General features: G+C 36.5%; 1 protein-coding gene across 1 annotated transcript; it reads right to left on the minus strand.

Annotated features, from left to right (window-relative positions):
* Positions 1-686: 686 nt before the first annotated feature.
* On the minus strand, positions 687-15,888 carry LOC103112999 (protein O-glucosyltransferase 2-like). The gene is made up of 10 exons (XM_060191899.1): positions 15,707-15,888; positions 13,032-13,237; positions 11,798-12,003; positions 11,523-11,600; positions 8,746-8,918; positions 8,136-8,373; positions 5,996-6,205; positions 4,924-5,013; positions 3,300-3,407; positions 687-737 (listed from the first exon to the last, which is right to left on the minus strand). The coding sequence occupies exons 1-10, from the start codon at positions 15,886-15,888 to the stop codon at positions 714-716; spliced, it is 1,515 nt and encodes a 504-aa protein (XP_060047882.1). The 3' UTR covers positions 687-713.
* Positions 15,889-22,266: the final 6,378 nt, after the last annotated feature.

A 22,266-nucleotide genomic window follows, 5' to 3' on the forward strand; every position in this document is an offset into this window, starting at 1 on the left:
AGTTGAGAATACTCAAAAATTATAGTAACCTTTCTAGTGTGGTAAATAAATAAAATCTATGATTTATTTTAAATAAAATATAGGATTTTATTTTTAAAATGTATATTAACATATCTTGATGGTGAAGCAAATTTAACCAGTATAATGAGCCATGTGAATAAGCAGATGAGAATAACAGTTAACTGCAACATAAAAAATGATTAGATAAAGTGCTATTTTTGAACAAAATCTTTGTGAACATCTATTCAGTAAAGTACAGAAAGATAGTACTATTGGGCTATTGGAAAAAATTGATGGATTTTTTCTATGTTTTTCTATGCAAATATGACTCATGACTTCCAACAATCCAATATAAAATTAGCAATCCGCTAGTTTTGTTTCCTACCTTTGGAAACTTTTAAGGAAATGGATATGTTTTGCTCTATTTGGAATCTAGTTTCTGAACTCCATTTTTGACTGCTTTATAGCTAAGAATCAACACAATGAAGACCATTAAAATAAAAGTAGCTTTATTGTAAGATTCTGAAAATGTGCTTCAAAGAACAGCCTTACAAATACTGCACAATAAGAAAAAAGGTATCTTCATAACCCAAATAACCACAGATCAGATTGTATATTATCCATGGAGCCAATATTTCAAAAACATTCATTCTTCTTGTAATATTGGAAGAATCTTCAGAGCCCAGTTACGTAAAGAGAATTTATTTTGAATATCAGAGTTCATCTTTTGTCTGCAACTAAGAAGCAAAATAAGTCTTATATTAGTCCAGGCATTACTGGTACTTTGGTTAATTTCCTCTGACGATGAAAAAAAGGAAAACAGTTAATTCTCCAAGTTGTAGGGTCTAGATTTATTATTTAAACACATAAGAGTAAAGTCACATTGCATTTTAGAGTACAATGATGGGAATGTAAACATCACAGGATCTGTCATTGTGTTGTCTGAGGAATATAATGGATTAGTAATGACTAAGAGATGAACAAAGTTAGCAAAATAAGTCCCTAAGTCTTTTTTTTCTTTTTTTGTTAAATTTTTAATTCACACCAGGACTATCCCTTGGAATGAGTGCCTACATGAATTCACTGCACCAGCAGTCTTTTTAAAATATTTTTTACTTAGTATTATTTTTTATTATTTTTATTTACTGGATAGAGACGGTCAAAAATAGAGAGGAGGGAGGAGATGGAGAGGGAGAGAAACAGGGGCCAGGTGGTGGTCATACATTCAGTTACATAAACATAGTACAAAGCGCAAAGACCCATGCAAGGACCTGGCTAAGGCTCCCTGGTTCCTTACTCATAGAGGGAATGCTTCACAAGTGGTGAAGCAGGTCTACAGGTGTCTATATTTCTCTTTCCCTATCTCCCCTCCCCTCTCAATTTATCTCATCCTATGCAATAAAATAGGGGGAAAATGGGTGCTGGGAGCAGTGGTTTGATTCCTAGTGCCTGCACCAATCCCTGACAATAACTCTGGTGGTAACAAAAAGGGGGAGGAGACACAGAAACACCTGCAGCCCTACTTGTGAAGCTTTCCCTTGCAATTGGGGACCTAGGGCTTGAAACCAGGTTCTTCTACACTTTAACATTTGCACTCAATCAGGGGTGCCATCACCTGGCCCTAACAGTCTTTTCTTTCTTTTTTTTTATATATAGAGATAGAGCAATTGATAATAAAGGGAGTTAGGAAGAGAGGGAAAGAGAAAGAAAGAACAAAAGAAAGAAAGATGCCTACAACATTGCTTTATAGTTTCTGAACCTTCCCCTTCTGTAAGTGGGAACTGAGTGTTTAAACCAGGTTCCTAGTACATGGTCATACATTCACTCTACTTAGTGTATCACTGTCAGGGCCTCCCAGTCTCTTATTTCTTTTAATTACTGGAACAAAATGAGTGGCCCTCTCCTACAAATAACTTAGGAGGAGACAGAGAGATGGACAGACAAATAGATAATGTAGAGAAGAAAGGAATGCTTCTCTTGGCTCACTGGGAGCCAAGAGAAGCATTCTGTTGCCAAATCATGAATTTGGTGGAGGGTCACCATTCAACCCTGGAAATTCCTATTTAATCTCTGATTTAGTTAACTTTATGGCCTTGGCAAGAGCTAAAAGGAGTTAACATTGATGATGGACTACTTCAGAGGGTTAGTAAGTTAGTGGCGAGTCAGTACTATAATAATAATAGTAATAATAATCCATACATACATACACACACATACACAAACAACCCACAACTCAAACACTTGCATGTGATGATAGTATAAATGCTACCATAATTTAGCCAGTGTGCAAAATTCCTGAATATATAGTAATCTGCAAACTTGTATATGTTGGCTCCATCACACCAATTTGGCTAGTTAATTCCTTTATTCCCTGAAATCCATCTTGAGAAGTAGTCATACTATCATAGCTGCTTTCTCCTCTTTGGTTACAATACCACAACTTCAAATTTGTCTACTGAGAAATGTGATGATGCTACTGAAGATAATACCAGATTAGTTTTTTACATGTGCCTGTATGCAAAAATATATGTGAGAAATATGATACATATATTATAACCTACTATATATATTTTGTCCATAAAATAGACAACCACTACCACTACAATCAAGGTATGTTTTCTGCCACAGTAGGTATTTTTATATAGCCATATGCACAATCAATAAAGATGAGGTACTAATTTTTTGTTGTTGTTGTTTTTAGTACCTGTCTTGCTATAACTCTATTGGATGATTTGGGACTAAATTCTCTTTGGGGCTTCCTTTTGTTTAACCTTACAATGAAGAGTAGTTACTGGATGACCTCTGAGCTTTATTTCTGCCTTAAAAGTCTCTATGTAAGCATGTCTTTTATAAGTGATGTCAGCATGTAGTGTTATCCACAGAGATTAAATTAAATATCTAGTAACATAAATAATCATAGCTATGTATTTGTTTTTCATCTTCAAGATGGAATGATGGAGCTTGTCAAACCTATCTCACAAGGAGATGAGGATCTTGGATGACAGCCGTGAAAACGCTTTTTAAACGGTAGATTAAGTCAATAGGGAATATAAACACATAAGAAAGGCCTTCTCCTCTTTGCAGGGGGAATGTTTTTTAGTCACCTCACTTAAGTAATCTAAGCAACATTCCTTTTAATAGTGGTGCTATGTATCCCTGTATCTCTGGCAGACTTAACTGCTTGTAGGTTCTAGAAGGAACTCAATAGTTGGGCCCGACTCAAAGAGTAAAGGAAAAAAAAGAGGATTAGATGACATTAATTCTCACTCTGGAATTGGTTAGAAGTCAGTTCTGGTTACCTTTCTCTGATGGCATGTGCAAGGAAAGAAGTCATCCTTCGTCTGGAATTTTAGTTTCTTCATGCCTTTTCGAATTTTGGGCTCACTCACTTGTAAATTGGCATATTCCTGCAAGGATGTAATTTTTTTTTTATGTAACACTGAATAGTCTCTTTACTGAACTAGATGCATTTGAACTTAATAGAACGTGGTACATGTACTTTTCATATGTTGAGGTATAATGGACAAAGTTCTCCACCTAATTTTTGAGAACTAGCACATTTCTGAGAGGTCCGGTCCTTTACACATTAGTATCCTACTGTTAATGGATACGTCCTTATTTGTGTGACTCCCATTTAAACCACTTGTTTGTAGGTTTTGTTTTATTCTTTTACCTTTTTATGCTCTTCAGTGAAAATAATTGTGTCCATAATATTCTTTAGATTAAAATTTGAGGATGAACTATTTCTGCTTTATCCATGCTAAGTACGCATTATGAGATATTCTCTGGATTGTTGCTTATGATTTAGTTTAAGGAACTGAAAAAATGAAAAACACCCCGTGGGATTTTAAAAATTCATATAGTAAATCTCTCCAATCTTTATCTTTTCTTTACTCCAAAAAAAAAAAAAAGATTAAAAGGAAGAGTGGGATCACTGCAATACTCCTTGGCATCAAAACGGCTCACCACTACTGCTAGAGGCTTTGCCAATGTCCAAGTTTCCTTGCAAGGCAGGGGAGAGAGCATACTAGTTATGCAAAGAGATTCTCATACCTGAGGCTCCAAAGTCACAGGTAAAGTCCCACATACTGCCATATACCAGAGCTTAAGCGTCCTCTGGTAATAAGAAAATTAATAAATAAATAAACTAATAAATAAGTTACATTGTAAAAAAAAAAAAAAAAGAAAGAAGCTGCTCCCTAGTAGAGCCTAAGATGTAGAACTCAAGATATGTGATATTAAAAACACTAGGAGTAGGGCAATGGCTCACCTGAGTAAGAGCACATGTTGCCATGTACAAGGACTTGGTTTCAAGCTCCCAGTCCCCACCTACAGGGTGGAAACTTCATGAGCACTGAAGCAGTGCTGCAGGTATTTCTCTGCCTCTCTCTCCTTCACTATCTTCCTTTCCTCTCCATTTCCCTCTATCATTTCAAATAAAATAAATTAATTAATTAAAAAAAGAGATTAAAAACATTCTCATTCAGACCTAGTAGTATCACAGCCAATTATCTGTTTACTATTATTAAAAATATTTCAAATTGTCATATAAATAATTTTGCCCATGGAAACAATTCTGAGAGAAGTCATGGCTCATCAGAGATCAGCAAACCCAGTCCAATTGTACTGTGTAGACAAAAAAATGGTAATATGTCCACCGTCATACTATGCAAAGAGAAGTCAAATGGCTTTGCAGGCTAAGAGATGAATTTCCTACAGAACACATAGCTTTTACATTACCACACTTTGCTGTAGAATTCTCCTCCATTTGCTAAACATTGGTATTCTACTATTTGATTTTTTCCCACCGAGATACAAACATATCTCTTATTAATATACTTCAGGAATTGTTAATTGAAATATGATTTGTTCCTAACAGATTCACTTACAAATAGTATGTTTACATTCTTAGAAGATACTCACCTGAAAAAGTCTGAAATAATAACAGAATATATTATCACTCATGAGATTATTTCTTGCAAATTCTTGCCCCACTTTAGCTATCTTCTTTGCCTACAGGAACAAATTATTGTCTTTTAATGAAAAAGTTTCCCCATACAGACATATGCAAATTGACCTTCAGAGTACATATATGGTGGACAATAGCAAGAAAACTATCTTTGAGAGTAGTTTAATATTCTTTTCCTTAATATTTTTACTTATTATTGGATAGAGAAAGAGATAAATAGAGAGGGAAAGGGAAATAGAGAGCAAGAAAGACAGAGAGACACCTACAGCATTCTGTGAAGCTTTTCCTCCTGCAGCTGGGGGCCAGGGGCTTAAAGCTGGGTCTTTGCCCACTGTTACATGTACACTTAACCAGGTGCACCAGTGCCTGGCCGCAAGGGTATTCTCATATTCTAATAGGAATATTTAACAGATAATGATCAAATGAAGGGTCTTAATACTTGAACAGTTGGGAAGCCATACTGGGCTTTCTAGAATTAAGCTTCTTTTAGAGACAAAAGGTAAACATTCAGTGAAAAATGACTTTTACATTAAATGCAAGGTGAGGATTGTACACTGCATTCAAGTTGGCAATTAATTAAGCTTTTTTCATGCAGTCATTCATTTAAACCAATAGCAGTTAGACTTTCTTGGTTAATTTTCTTATTTCTTGTAGATTATGGAAATATTTCTTATAGATCTTCCTAATTACTTTCCATATTCTAGCATAGTGATATCTTGTTTGAGGCTCATATCACTCCAGCCCAAAGAGCCCAAGGCCAAAGTAACTTTTTTGTATATGTATATGAGAGATCAGAGTCCTATCGGGCTAACTATGATGCTCATTTGTGTTTCTGTCTTTCTTATTGTTATAAAGTGCTGAGGTTCCAAGGTTTAGCTTTTAGTCTCATATATGTAGCTAAGAATTATCCATACTTCAACATCTGTATTCTCACCTAATGTACTACCCACAGGAGGTGTTTTCTGTTATACGTGAGAACCCTGTCTATGTGGCCCTAGGAAGAGTAAGCCTCTAGATAAGCTCTACCTCTTCATCGTGATCTTTTGCCCATTTTAGTTTTTCTAAGAGATCACTCAAATTGCTTTTCACTGGAATATAGTGTTTCCAAGGCTGCAGGTCATTATAGAAGTACTCATAGTAGATGGAGTCCTGTTTCAGCACAACACTGTCACCAATTAGCAGATAGGGCAGGCGGTATGCAGCGACAGTGCCATCGATGTTGATCAGATATTTATGCTGCAAAACAGCAAACAAGGATAAAAGCTTCATTACATTTTCTTTCCTCCATTCTATTTTTCTCTCCTTCCCACACATGAAGCTTCAACATCCTCAGATAAAAACGGCATGACTTTGCCCTCTGGCTTCTCCACTTAATAAGCACTGTTAGAACTGGCAAGGCTTAGATAGTGAGCTTGCTTAAACATGGATGCAACCCACTGAGAAAAGCTTCAGTGCTATGTTGTCTTTCTCTCAGTTTCTGCCTGTGTGTCTCTGGAAAGAAAGAAAAAAACCAAAAAACAAAACATCCTGGATGGTGAAGCCCCAGTAATGCAAAAAAAAAAAAAAAGGTAAATAAATACTTTTATCGAAAAGGCTGAGCCAGAGATACATGTTTATCTTATTGTTCTCTCACAAATTTCATGAGGGAGAAACACAACTAAAATGAATTTTCACAGGTGAAACTCCAGCGAAGTGGTGGTAACAAAAGAAAGAAAACAAAATAGCTTTTTGTGCTAGGGAATTGATGCAGGGCCTTGCATGTGGGAACCATGAACTCCTCAGCTGAGTTACATTATCATCCCTTTTGCATACCTTTAAATGTCAGGTGGTAATACATGTCAAAAAGAAATTAACAAACTGAGGTAACTATTAATTATCAGCTATTAATTGAAATATGCATTACACCATAGTAACCAATAATCTGTAACTACAAAAAAAACTAACAGGGTAGATTAAGCAATTATTTGACAGAACAGTCTCTGAGAAGGGATGTATTGTATCAGGTCATTTAGGTGAAATATCTGTGACATACATACAGGGAAAAATACTGACAACTGAACATATGTCAGCATGCCCACTGCAGCCAGGTGGGAAAGTAAACCTGGTCACCTACAGTGCAGACTAACCACCCGTTTTCTCACAGACTGATGATCTTTCCCCTTTCTATTTTCTCCGACTATTCTCCAAAACCACAAGGAATTTCTAAAAAATCACTGTGGCCTAGAGTATAGGACTGTGTTCCACTGTTTGAAAAAAGGAATTAGAAATATATATATATCACTCCATGGGAAACATGAACAATCTAATTTCTAGACATAGAAAGATCTCCCAATCATTAGAATCCCAAGCAAAACACACGTGGGTTTCAAGTCCTGCCCCCTTTTCCCCAGGTCCTTCCATAATAAATACCTGGCTTCTATCTCCTTTAATTTATTGCCATCCTCTGACTCTAAGGGGAGGTATTTGTAAAATCATGCACATGTCTTTAATGATACAAATATTTTAGCGCTCTCAATGTGCTTATTTTGATGGTCAGCTGGAAATACATACATATATATACATATATATATATATATATTTATACACACACACACACACATATACTATCAGATCTGAGTACACAGCTAGGTTGTCAATTAGTCCCTTAGAAAGTCACACACACTCACACACAGAATAAAGATATGGACCAAGAAATATTTTACTTGGTACAGTATAAATAATATGTAAAGGGCCCCATATCTGAGCCCTAGGGAAAGCTCTAAGAATGGTAGAATGGTGCGTTGTCTTTCCTATCCCCCACCTCTTTATCTCCCCCTCTCTTTCTCTCTCTGTCTCTATCTATATACATATATATATATATATATATATATATATATATATATATATATATTCAAAGTTGTCAAGGGAGCAAAGGAATTGTACATGCATGAAACCCCACACTGAAAAAAGAAATCTATTTTCTTTTATGAGCTAGATATTGAGCCCACAGTCCTGATACAGGTGGACCAAGCCTTTGCTGCAAGTCCTATGCTCTACTAATGAGATATTTTCTAGGCCCTACAGCCACAAAATGTTGTGCTTACCTTGTCTACTCCCTATTATATATAAAGTTGCAATATATAATATTGGGGAAAATAAAAAAGCTCAGTCATGGATGATGTCATACCTTGAAGAAATCATAAAAAGCAATATGGTTCCCAACAGGACCATAAAGATTTTCATTGTGTTTAGAGAAGACAAAGCTGGTGACTGCTGCATCTATGAGATCTGGGTGTTTCCTGCTGAGTTTAACCAGCTCAAGTCTCTGCTTGTGGCTGTCTCGCCCTCTCCAAACTGCTGTAGAGTTTTTACTTTCCCAGGATGGCCCTGTGTTTCCTTGCACTGACATCATATCCACACTGGTTCTGGAAGACAGAATATACAAGATTCCCACCCCTCCCCCCCCCCGACTCCCAAATTGTCACATTACAAAAACTATTCGGGGTGGAGGGATCAGGAGTGCCACACCTGGATAAGTGTACACATTACAGTGCACAAGAACCCAGGTTCAAGCCCCTGGTCCCCACTTGCAGGGGAAAAGCTTCATCAGTGGTGAAGCAGGGCTACAGGTATCTTTCACTTTCTTTTCTCCCCCTCCCATCTCAATTTCTCTCTGTCTCTATCCAGTAATTATATATATATAATTTTTTTTAAATCCACATTACAAAAAACTGTTGGGATATAACATGTTGAGGAAAGAAAAAAGCAAGGCTTTGAATTATTGCCCCATATCTCACCGGTGCATGGTTTCTAGAACAGAAAGTGTCAGGTCATAGGTAGGCATCACAATATCAGTGGAATTCGTGGAGCCACACCAGGAAAAGATCGGATAGATAAGTGAATTGAGTTTCTTTTTTCCCAAAGGCCAGTCATCCAAGTTAACAAAAAACTCCAAATCTGGCATTTTCACCTCGGAAAAAGAAAGCAGAGAGCTTATTCCCATTCCATATAGTAGGGGATCCTTATGTTTCTAAATGTGGGCAGATGAGGAAGCCTTCTACACGCAGTCTTTTCTAGCCCTGCGACATAAGAAGAAACCTTAGGTCTGGAACATTATCTTACAGAAAACTAAAACCTCTTGTGCCCTGGTATGAACTTACATCCTTAGGAAGAAACATTTTCAATTTCAGACTAGATCTACACCCTCTGGTTCTGCTGAAGCAAGCAGCAATGACTGTCAAGTGCCCCTGTTTTATTGGATTTCACACCCACAGGGATACATTGGGATTCTCCTATTGTGGCAGGAAATGGAATGCATACAGCCATACTGCTGAGAGCCGGGGTTAGACCTGCATAGCTGGGCATATTCACTCTCACTTCTTTGCTATAAGCTTATGTTACTTGAGGCAGCTACATGTGGTTATGCTTTCTTAGCAGCCTGGAATTCTGACCTGGTCTCTTCCTCAAGTGGCATTAACCTGTCTTTAAAATTTGGTCAAATGAATGTTATAGTCTATCCTGTAGCTCAACCTGACCCTAGGTGAGGAAATAAAAGCTCAATAAAAATTAGAAAAATGTACCAAATGAAAAGTTAGCTTTACAAGCTTCCGGCAATGCTAATTCCTCTGATTTGAAAAGTGAAAAGTAAGTCAGTAACTTTCTCAGATTCATTGTGTGTGTGTGTGTGTGTGTGTGTGTGTGTGTGTGTGTATGTGTGTGTTAGAGAGAGACAGAGAGAGAGAGAAAGGAAGAAAAATTAGCAGAATGCTGCTTATTTCAGGCACAGGTAGTGCTAGGGATCAAATCTAGGATATCAGGCATATAAATCCTGTGCTTTACTGCTAAGCTCACCACAGAAGCAATAGTGTTTTTGGAACGTTTTTTATATATATATATATATATATATGATATTATATATAATATTTCCTCTCTATATACCTAAATTGGTCAATTGACGTATCTTAGAAGAAATGCTACAGCAATAATAATAATAATCACTCCTAAAACTTTCAGGAGACTAAAAATTATCAAAACGAATTACTGAAAAATCATTACAACATATGTCCAGTGGGGATTGCAACTTAATTCTTTGCTAATGAACCAAATGCTTCTATTTAAAAACACCGCAGGTTGGTGGTGGGCCCCCAACTCAGGAAGACTAACACCAAAGACAGAACCAGTGATTCCCAAGCAAGGCTGCCTATATAGGCAATTGACGGGATCATGTTGAATCTACTCTGCTTTATCTAGCCTTGGAAAAATGTCTGTTGCATAAAACAAAAATCATTTTTTAGGCAGGAGTTGTGCTGTCAGTCTGAGGAGTATATTGAGAAATCATTTATGAAGAAAATTCTTATTTTTCCTGGGCTTCACACAAATGATCAAGAACAACCTGCCAGCACTCTAATGTCTTAGCTTAAAGGAAAGAGAATGTCTCCTATGTTCAGAATTCCCTTGCTGTAAATACTTAACAATCTTGAAAAAGACGCAGAGATATTCCATGAGAATTTCGTATCAAGACAGATACAAAGATATGTTAATAAATGACTATTAAGCAGGTGGCAAATATATTAGTAGAACTTTTTTATATTACTCTCTATTAGTGTCAAGTACTCCACTAGGTCCTTGCTACAACACCTCATATCAAGGAACAGGATTCAGCACACAGTCTCCATCTTCCTTGGGTACACAATGGGTTATTTAGCAAAGTAATGTTGATGCAAGGTAGTCTTTTCCAAAAGATATGTTTTGGGACCAGGCAGTGGTGCACCTGGGTGAGCACACAGGTTACAATGCACAAGGACCCGAGTTCAATCCCCTGGTCCCCACCTGCAGGAGGAAAGCTTTTTGAGTGGTGAAGCAGTGTTGCAGGTGTTTATCTCTCTCCCTATCTCTCCCTTCCTTCTCAATTTCTGGCTGTCTCTATCCAATAAAGAAAATTTTAAAAAAATTTAAAGATATATTTTGTGGCTCAGATTGTGCCACTCTTTCATATAAAAACTCAAATCCTGCATTCCAGTATCTCAGAATACTGTTATGTGTGTGTGTGGGGGGTTTACTATGGATGTAGATTTAATTAGTTAAAAACAATTAAAAGGTCATACTGGAGTGGGATGGCTGCTTAGTATAGAAGAGTGCCCTTTACAGACATAGTGGAGGCACAGTAGCACACAGGAAGAGGTCCCATGACCACAGTTATTGATGGGAGTGAGACAGCTGAACGTCTAATGTCTCCAAGGATTCCTGGCAGTGTACAAAGCTAGGAAAAGCTAATGAAAGAGTCTCTTTTCTAGATGTCAGAGGAAGTGGAAGTGGTGATTTTGGGCTTCTGGCACTCCTAAGTGAGAGAGAATACATTTCTGCATTTTGAAGTCACCCATTTAGTAATACTTTCTTATACCAGCCCCAGGAAATAAATCCAGATATCCTACATGACAGAAAATGTCAGGACAGTTTTATAATAAAGTTCAAAAACAGAACACTCCTGGTACTGTTATCATTTCTATTTTGGAAATTATACTGGAAAACCTGATCATAAACTGCTTATCATACCTAAGAGACGAGAAACACTTACTTTCCTAGTCAGAGAGAGGAGTATGGGATTCATGAAATGCCTGAAGCCTACATCTTCACCGTAAGTCTTGATATAAACCTAATAGAGAAGTGAATGATTATTATGCAGGTTTGCACAGAACTGGAAAATGCACTGAGGTAGAATTCACCACAGTGACTCTCTAAAGGAGTCTTTATTAAAAGAAAAAAAAAAAAAAATAGCAGGCTGTAGCCAAAAGGTCAAAACAAACCAACCACTAAGACAACCACCAAACCAACTACAGTTAGAGTTTGTACCTTGTTATCCTTCAAGGTATAGTGACATAAGCTATGTTTTTGTCCAAATATTTTAGGGATTTCTGTTGCAATCATGTCTGGATCTATTGTAGGAAACTGTGTCAGATCTCTCTGAATCTGAGGAAATGTTTCTGGACAGTTCATCTCCTGAAGCCAGGCTGTGCTGTCTTCAAAAGGGCAGTCACAATTCTCATGGTAAATCGGACCTAATCACACACAACCAACAATTTATGATGATAATAATATCACTCTATATTTGAAACACACATTTATATCCTCAGCATAGTCTCCCCAGTTTTTCCTATTTAAACAACAAGGCCATTTCAATGGGGGAAAAATGAAATATATGTGTTATTGTACCAGAATGTTGCTGTTAATGTCAGCTTCTGTATTAACAACTTTCTGTGGTGAATTCTTGTGATATAACAGTTTCAGTAAGACTTAACATACACAAATTTAAAAGCAAGCCAGCAGATACTTTTTTTTTCTTTTTTACTTTTTTGCATTCGCTATAGGAGTCCATTATCCTATCTTGTTTTTGTAGTTAATAATAAGTAAACACTGTAACCTGAAGATAGCTCACCCAGTAGAGCACCTGTCTTACTACTCACCAGGTCGTGGGTTTGAATCCTGACAGTCTGGGTTTATCATGGGACTGACAGAAACTACATGATGTTGGGGACAGTGCTGTGATGTCTGTATTTACCTACCTTCCTACTAACATCAACTGCAGAAGAAAAAAAAAAAAGAGTGATGATAGAATTGGAGGGGAATCTCAGGAATGCAATACAGCATGCAAGAAACCCTGACAATGCAAAATAAATAACACTGATAAAAGAACATCAGAGGAATATAGCTCTTCTTTAATTAAAGATAAAGTTGATATAATTAATGATAAAGTTGATATGAAATGAATATTTCAGTGGCCTGCTGTACAGACTCTGAAGTTCTTAAAGTGTTACAAGTAAACAAAGAACTTCTGTTCTTGGTATTATATTTTAAATGAAAGATAACTAAATGAAGGTAATTTGAAAAAATACCACCTTCGTAATATTAGAATGAGTTAATTATACGTTTGTAAAACAATAGTAATATAACAAAATCTGAATTGAGATTGGTGCGCCATCTCACTAGCTCAGTTTTTATTTAAAGAGGGGAAGAAAACTAGTGGAGAGACAGCGTTCCTAGGGTTTCCTCAATATTGTTTGTGGTGCTTCCCTGTGTTCTAAGTTACCTTCTATGATATATGGAGAATGGGCCACGTGGTGACGATGGAATTTAACTTTGATCTTCAGTTTGTTGTAACTTGCAAACATTCTATATATTACTAGGAAGGATCCATCCTTTCTGTCTAAAACTTGGATTCCAACTTTTGCAAATTGCTTGTGTGGTGCCATGATTTTAACCTGGAATACTTTTTCACCTGGTGAAGATGTGAACCTATGATGGAAGAGTAATAAGACACAGATTATTTTAAGATACAAACACATAAAGATTATTTGCTTCAATCTTTACATTTTAAGATTCCTTTTCATATTCTGTCCCTGACATTTGTCACTACTCCTTTTCTCTTAGAGGGAACTGGATAGCTCTCATAATTAAATACTTTTTTTTTTTCTTTAAAAGTGGAAAGAATGGGAGTCGGGCTGTAGCGCAGCGGGTTAAGCGCAGGTGGCGCAAAGCACAAGGACCGGCATAAGGATCCCGGTTCGAACACCGGCTCCCCACCTGCAGTTGAGTCGCTTCACAGGCGGTGAAGCAGGTCTGCAGGTGTCTATCTTTCTCTCCTCCTCTCCGTCTTCCCCTCCTCTCTCCATTTCTCTCTGTCCTATCCAACAACAACAACAACAATAATAACTACAACAATAAAACAACAAGGGCAACAAAAGGGAATAAATAAAATAAATATTTAAAAAAAAAAAAGTGGAAAGAATGACAAGATCCCAAAACTGTATGGAAATTTCTTAAACAAATGAAAAAAAATGGAATTACCTTGTGATCAAGCAATACTATTCTTGGGCATTTTTTAAAATGGTTTGAAAACACTGATTTGAAGAGATTTCTGCATCTCTCTGTTCACAGCTTCATTATTCACAGTAGCCAAAGAATAGAAGTAGCTTATCTGTCCATCAACAGATGATTGGATAAAGAAGGTGTGGCATGCATATCCCGAGAAGTACTACTCTGTAGTTAAAAAGGTGTTATTATATCCTATATGAAAAAATAAATGGAACTGAAGGTGATTATGCTTACTAAAACAAATAAATTGGTGTATTGCACCAAAGTAAAAGACTCTGGGCTGGGGGGGGGGTGGTTCAGGTCTTTGAAGATGATGGCAAAAGGACCTAGTGGGGGTTGAATTGTTATGTGGAAAACTGGGGAATGTTACACATGTACAAACTATTGTATTTTACTGTGGATTGTAAGCCATTAATCACCCAATAAAGAAATTAAGAAAAAAGAGGTGAAAGACAGCTACTGGATGGTTCCACTCATATTTAGAATTTAGAGAAGTAAAACACATAATATGGAAGGGGAAACAAGAAAACAAGCTGTCTCTAAGACTTTGTGAAAACTAAGGTGGTTATTGTTGAGAGAGTGGGGGCACTGAAGTTTGGTGGTGGGTGTGGTGCACAACAATACTATGTAATCTTAGAATCTTGTATACCACTACTAATTACAAATAAAAACTGTTTTTAAAACAAAAGGAAAACTAATGTCCAAGGCAACATAAAAGTTTCTGTAGAGAATTGCCCAAGAAAATGGTAGGACTACTAATCTTTGTAAACAGAAAGCTTACTTACGCATTCCAGATGTAAAATGCTGAAAGCATTTTTAGCAAATTAGTGTATAACTCCTACCCTCCACTACTGGAAATTTGTGGGTCAAATAGTGATTCTAAGATAAAAATCTTAAAAAAAAATCTTAAGTCCAGTAGGTAATAGATGATTTAAATGACACCCTATATATTTTTGAGAGTTTTAGTGTTAGATTGTTAAGATGGTACTTAATTTCTCAATGATACTAATTATAGCCAAGTGACAACATTTCACAACTTTCCTTTGTTTTTGGACAACTTCCTATATCCAACAATGTTTCCCCTCAAACTGCACATGTTCTATATGTAGACACACATACACAATAACTTCAAAAGTAGATGAATTATTTAAATAAGTTTAAATAGAATTTGAATTTGATGAATTAATGAGGAGAAATTAATGTTTTCTACAAGTAAACAAAATATCCCCCTCCCCCTAAAAAAATACTCCTCTGAGGCCCCAAAGGCTTCAGGTTCAATTTTTGTCACCAATATATGTCAATACTGAGCAACTAAACAATGTTCCCATTACTGTCTCATGAAAAACATAAATAAATGTATATATATATATATATATATATATATATATAGAGAGAGAGAGAGAGAGAGAGAGAGAGAGAGAGACAGAGGCAGAAAATATGAAGAAGATTCTGATTTGGCACATTCTTTCTACACTCATTCTGAAATAAGATTTCACTTTTCTTTTTGAGTTTCAAAAAACTTATCATCAGGTGAATATCTGAAAACATAGGACAGGGATACTGAATGTGAAATTAACCAAGTTTCTGAAACTGGGTTTCAATTCTTTAGAATACTGTATACAAAATTAGTTCAAAGTAATATTTACAGAGAAACAGATGGGCTAAGGCAATCCTTTCAAAATATTTGGAACAATAGCTAACTCAGAGTTACTTCTAATGCTCAGAGAAAAATGGACTGGGATGGTGAAAAAAACTGTTAATAACTAGATATGGAGCGGACCCCCACCCTATCTTGGAATTTAAAGTGCTGCAGAGGAGCCAGTTCTTCGAAAACCAGAACACACAGAAATCATATACCACAAACATCAGGAAGCCTGTTTCTGAACTTACTTATTTCCTGACGTATCCACCGCCTGAATATAGAAATAGCGCACAGGAAGTACAACCGATGCCTTCAGCCCAGGTCCCCATATTTCGCTTTTCTCAGGGCTTAATTGCCTCTCTCCACTGGTCTCCACAAGGGTTGGAATTATCCCCCCAAAGCAATAGTAAAGCAGCAACATGCTAAACATTTTCAAGAATGGCTCACAGAACAATTCCGCAACAAACGAAGCGGCCCGGACTAACCTATTGCGGCTGCGCACAGAGGAGCATGTGAGCCCAGGGCTGCGGCAAACACGTGTCCAGAAGGAGGCGCTGTATTTCTGGCAGAACTGGGCAGGCGCACATGTCTGACACTTGACCCACCACAGTGGGCTCTTCCTTAGACTCCTCTAACTAAGACTTTGCAAAAAGATGGAAGAAATACAAAATGTCCAATGACCTGCTCTGCAGCTCCTTTTCTCTCTTTTTTTAAAATGAAAGATGGTGTTAAGAAATTGGTCATTAATGATTTCTTTTTAAATAAAAGGTGTTCATTAAGACAGTCATGTAGCATTTTTGCACAGAGGAATATAGAAAACACATGACTAACCTGAAAACCCAATATAAACTAAATTTCACATGCTGTTTTTTTATTTAGTTAATGCTAAGATTTCTTGTAAATCTCAATTACGTATTTGTAGACTTATTCAGTTTATCTAGTAAACTATATTTATTTATTTATTTTTGCCTCCAGGGTTATCATTGGGGCTCAGTGCCTGCACTACGAATCCACTGTTCCTGGAAGCCACTTTTTTTTTTTAATTTCTTTATTGGGGACTTAATGTTTTCCATTCAACAGTAAATACAATAGTTTGTACTTGTATAACATTTCTCAATTTTCCATATAACAATACAACCCCCACTAGGTCCTCTGTCATCCTTCTTGGACCTGTATTCTCTCCCCCCCACACACACACTCTTTTACTTTAGTGCAATAGGCCAATTCCAGTTCAGGTTCTACTTGTGTTTTCTCTTCTGATCTTGTTTTTCAACTTCTTTGGAGGCCAGTTTTTACCATTTTGTTCCCCTTGTTGTTGCCCTTATTGTTGTCATTATTGTTATTGTTGCCATTAATGATGTTATTGAATAGAACAGAGAAATCGACTAAGGAGTAGAGACAGAGGGGGAAAGAAAGACAACAGACACCTGTGGACCTGCTTCAACACTTGTGAATCACCCTATCCACCTCCCCCTCCCCCCCGCAAGTGGGGAGCCAGGTCTCCAACCAGGATCTTTAAGCTTGTCCTTGCTCTTCACAGCACTTACGCTTAACCCGCTGTGCTACTGCCTGACCCCACTCTCTCTTTTTTTTTTTTTTGAATTGAGGAAAAGCTAGTTTATAGGACCATACATGTTTCAGAGGTAGAATATCACCTCTCATTACACTGTGCATTACCACACAACACCACCACCACCACAAATGTGCCTCTATTCCTCTCCCATGGCCCACAAAATACTCTTTCCTTCCCTCTTCCCACTTTGGCTAGGGATCTCAGGTTTTGTTTTCCATTGACTTTGTTTTATTGCTTTCTTTCTTACTTACTTACTTTAAAAAATATTTTATTTATTTTACTTTTGAGAGAGAGGCAGAAGGAGACCACAGAGAGAAACACCAGAGCACTGCCCAGCTCTGGTTTATGATGTGGGTGATTGGACTGAGACTTCTGAGCCTCAGGCTTGAGAGTCTATTTGCATAACCATTATGCTATCTCCCTCACCCTGCATTGTTTCTTTATATCCCACATAGGAGTGAAAGCATCTAGTCCTCTTTCTGTTTTATTTCACTTAGCATGACCACTTCTAGTTCCATCCATGTTGTAATAAAAGGAAAGGGATTTTGCCTAGCTAAGTTGGTGGATCCTCCAACATTTCTGTTTAGTAGTTTGTGAAATCTAAAAACTGTTTTTCATGGGGTTAGACCAATTTACAATTACATTAATAGAGTACAAGATTTTTTTTTTTCTCATTTTTGCCAGCATTTGTTGTCCCTGGTATTTTTAGTATAGGCCATTCTTACAGGTGTGAGGTAGTAAGTTGTTATGCACTTAGTTTGCATTTTCCTAATAATGAATGATAATTAACACTTTCTCATGTGCATATTGACCATCTGCATGTCCTCACTGGTGTTTTTATCTATTCAGCATTTCTTTCCTACATAATGAGACCTTTCTGTTGTTATTATTCAGTTTTGTGAGTTATTTATATGTCTTGACCATTATCTCGTTGTCAGATGAACACTGTGTATATTTTTTCCATTTGGAAGGATGCATTCTCATTTCAATGATAGACTATTATGTATATGTTTTTCACTTAAATACTATATATATATATATAGCCATTTGAAAGTAGCTTCTTTAGAACATCTTCAGGTAGTGAGATATAACTAAACAAATAAATGAAGCAAAATATAATATTGGATAATGTCATTTATAGGTAGATCTTAAGGGACAATATCATAAAGGGCAAACACAAAGTAAAAATTTGGACTGGATTTGGCATATTACTCCAAAGCAAAGAACTGGGGTGGGGGGAGGGTAGGTAGGAAGCTGGAGGGGCTTTGGGGTCTTGGTACATGATGGTGGAAAAGGACCTAAGCTGGAAGTGAGAGTGTTTTGTTGACACTGACCAGGAGAAATTATACTCTTCTGTCAACTATATATGCAAACTTTCATCTTCCCCCCAGTAAAATGAAGATAAATAAAAAGATACACCACAGAGAACTTTTCCAGATACATACATTTGTCTTCTTTAACATAAATGAATAAAGAGCCATCTAGAGTTCATGCTAGCACCACACCCTAAGGAATGGTTTCTTAAAATGGAAATATAAAATAAATAGATCATCAGTAGAATTTTGATGATCACAGTCAGTCTGTTCTTTTAGGAGCTCTTCCAATATGGCTGCATCCATCACAGATTATATAACACATGATGCACAGAGGACTCTCAAATTTATTAATAATATGTACATAAACTTAAAGCAGTCTAGGATGATAGATTTTTGCTTGACATTTTGAACTCTATAGACTTCTAATCCTCATTCCTGGCACATCCTTAAATAATCAATAACACCTCAGACACATGAGGTTAGACATTGCTTTTTACAAGTTATTGCAAGTCTTCTTGCTATGCTATTAAGTGTGTTATGCACACAACTCAAATATTAGATTCCACCTACAGCTCTCATTGACTTACATTCTCCCATTTGGATCTGAAGCATTTTTATTTCCTGACAGTGAAATATCCATGGGTTTTTGAAAGAGATACAAATAAAGCCTACATTAAAACAGGTTACTTTCTTTAACATTTAATAATATTTCAAGGGAGTTAAATTAGAAACATGAACAAAGGCAGAATATTTTAACTTTTATCTGTTATTAGTCAGAAGGTTAAGCTGAGTAACATTATATTCTTAAAATCAGATTTGATTATTCAGCTTTCCTAGCATTTTGAAATTTCAATGGCCTTAGAGAAAAGCCAAATAAAGGAATTCAAATTCTTGAAGAGGTCAACTCTGAGGTTCATTCCAAAGGGCAAACTGGGGGAATATATTCATGTCAACTATAGAATGAATGAATCTAAGATCATGTCCAACAATAGTATTCTGTGATGAATTCAAGACCTTAATTACCAATCAAAACACTGATTTAATGAAGAATCATTACATGTTTACAGCTATTTTGGGAACTAATATAAGTAAGCACTGATAGTATTACATCTGAAATTAAATCCAATATAGTTGTAATATTTATGCATGAGTTGTGCATAATATAATATTTAGAAATTAAAATGGAGATAAAACTTGAATGATGACCAGACATGTGCCTTGAGTACAAACAAATATCATTCCAGACAAGTAGATAAAGCATAAAGACATGAACGACTGTCATGGAAGGGAACTACAAATAGTTTAAAACTACTCAAACACAAAGTCTGAATTAGAAAAGTAGAAATTATTTTAACATATAGACAGAATCCATTCCATGAATATTTAATCAATATTAGTCCATTTTTTGTTGGGACATCAGCATATAATCATTAAATTATTGAAGAGGTTAGGAACAAAACTCCATTTCTCACTTTCTACAGCAAAATGGTAGGCAGAGAGTAGAGAAAAAAAGACAAATAGAAATGAAAAATTGCCTTCTTGTACAGCAAATGATTCCATCCATTGACTCTAACTTAAAATAACTTGGGCAAGGTTGGAATTTTCCTTTATCAACCTCTTAATTTCTTTCTGTGGATAGAATTTAGACACTAACCCATAGTTTTTCACTATTCTGGGTACTGTTTTACTCACTAGCTTTCCATATCTACTATGTATGAACAACATTTTGTCTGCTTTCCTATTTCTTAAATGTGGTAGAAGTTACATTTTCAGATCTATCTGCAAGAAAATATATTACTGAAACTTTTAGAATGGCTCCAAGGACTCCGGAGACAAAGATACTAACCAGGAATATTGAACCCAGAAGAGCATTTATTTGAAATATTAAGAGTCTTTAGCTCATTAATAAAAAATAAAACCTCTGTGACAGATAATATAGGACTGAGACTTTTTATATTAAAATGTAAATAATACCAGTTTTGGAATCCAATGTATATCCGCCGGGGGCCAAGGTCTTAGCTAAGTCTCTCATATAGAAAATTACGAAACATCCTGAAAGCAGCCGGTAAAAACATTTATAGGTAGAGTGGACATTCCGACCATTGGAACTGAGATTACCATCTAGCTGTTTGGAAAGTCGCTCACCCACCTCCCTCCCCCACTACCTTAGCAGAACTTCCTCATTGTTTGTGCGGCTGCAAAATAAAATTTTTAGAGCTTGATCAGACCTCCTGTCTTGCTCTGGTTCTTTGTGTCTCTTGTCTCCTTCATTCTCTCGCCCCCTACCCTAGGTCTCCGTTGATAGACCCCGCAGGCCGGGGCATATATCATTTAATGATGATATAGTATTTATATGTAAACTTTCCTTAATAATTCTGTTTAGCTCATTATACTCTAAAACAGATCATGCTATAAACACAATTTCACTTATTTTAGTGAAAGGTATTAATAAAATACCAACTGCTACACTTGTAGCTTATCACTATTTGCATCCTTTAAGAAATTTATTAATTCAATTTGATAGGACAGAGAAATATTGGGAGGGAAGAGAGCTCTCTCATCTTATTGACATTTTGGTCTGAGAAATTGAGAGAGAGAGAGAGAGAACCTGCAGTACTATTTCACTGCTTGTGAAGCTTTCACCTTACAGATGGGGACTGGAAGCTTGAACTGGGATCCTTGCACATAGTAACATGTACACTTGACCAGGTGCACCACTGCCCAGCCCCTCTATTTGTATCTTGATTTGAAAACTTGAAAGGCATGCTGAAAGGATTCCTAACATACATAAAGTTGTGGTATACTGGTGGATTGTATATAATCCCCGTGTCCAGATCCATTTTAGTGAGCCAGTAACTTTTGGTGAATGTCTACTTAATTTCACAAAAGGCTAAATTAAAATAGAAGTTCTGTAAGTAAGTCTTAAGAATAGAGTCTATAAAGGACTTGTCTTAGGGGCCAGGTGGTGGAGTACCTGGTTGAGCACACATGTTACAGTGCGCAAGGACCTGGGTGTGAGCCCCTGGTCCCCACCTGGAGGGGGAAAGCTTCACAAGTGGTGAAGCAGTGCTGCAGGTGTCTCTCTGTCTCTCTCCTTCTCTATCACCCCTTCCCTCTCAATTTCTGACTGTTTCTATCCAGCAAATAAATAAAGATAAAAAAATTAAAACAAAAAAGGACTTGTCAAAAAAAAAGGACTTTTCTTATTTGTTATTTTCAAACTGTATACTTTGATACTGTGATAGAAAGTACTTAGTGTTTTTACTTATTTTCTTTGCTCAGGATTTAAAAAGTGGACCAATTATGAAAAAGAGTAGAGGATATGTGTGTGGTTTCAATGACATATGGGCCGACAAAGATAATGCTGGTGAATGACAGACAGTTTAATACTTGTCCCCAGATTTGCAAGTGAGTAGCAAGAACATTGCTTTTTTCTGAAAGACAAGTATTGATCTGGGTTATGGATGGCAGTAATAAATATCACAGAGTCAAGAAGCAATCTCTAGAGTCACCTTTTATTCCTCTTGCTCAGTCAACATAATCCACTAAACACCAGCAACCAGTTGTTCAGTTTCCTCAGCAATTCTGTAGTTGAGGTCAGATTGTCCCAGAGTGTTTAATGTTATGGTCTGCAGGACAGAATCAGTTAGCCTTTGCAAAGTTGAGACAGATTATGTGTACTGCACTTCTGTGATCACTCAGACCTGTCACTCTGTGTTAGGGGGAAATAGAGCTTTGACAGGATTTTGTCTTTTAAATGCTAGTTGAATGTGACATAGGAATATGTTTCATGTAATTTGTGATGAACAATTTACTGCACATTGCTACATGGAAGGATACCAACAAACTTGCAAGTTGATACTTTTCATGTGATCTTTTTTCTATACTGGCTTCTTCTTAATTATAGAAATGGTGGCCA

This window comes from Erinaceus europaeus, chromosome 5 (assembly GCF_950295315.1).
Source record: "Erinaceus europaeus chromosome 5, mEriEur2.1, whole genome shotgun sequence".
Classification (NCBI taxonomy): Eukaryota; Metazoa; Chordata; class Mammalia; order Eulipotyphla; family Erinaceidae; genus Erinaceus; species Erinaceus europaeus.

Coding starts and splice junctions, on each gene's coding strand:
- LOC103112999 (XM_060191899.1), bottom strand. CDS start 15,888: ATGTTTAGCATGTTGCTGCTTTACTATTGCTTTGGGGGGATAATTCCA. Junction 8,919..11,522: donor TCCTCTCTCTGACTAGGAAA/GTAAGTGTTTCT, acceptor TCTTTTTCCGAG/GTGAAAATGCCAGATTTGGA. Junction 6,206..8,135: donor CTTTTTATGATTTCTTCAAG/GTATGACATCAT, acceptor GCTGTTTTGCAG/CATAAATATCTGATCAACAT.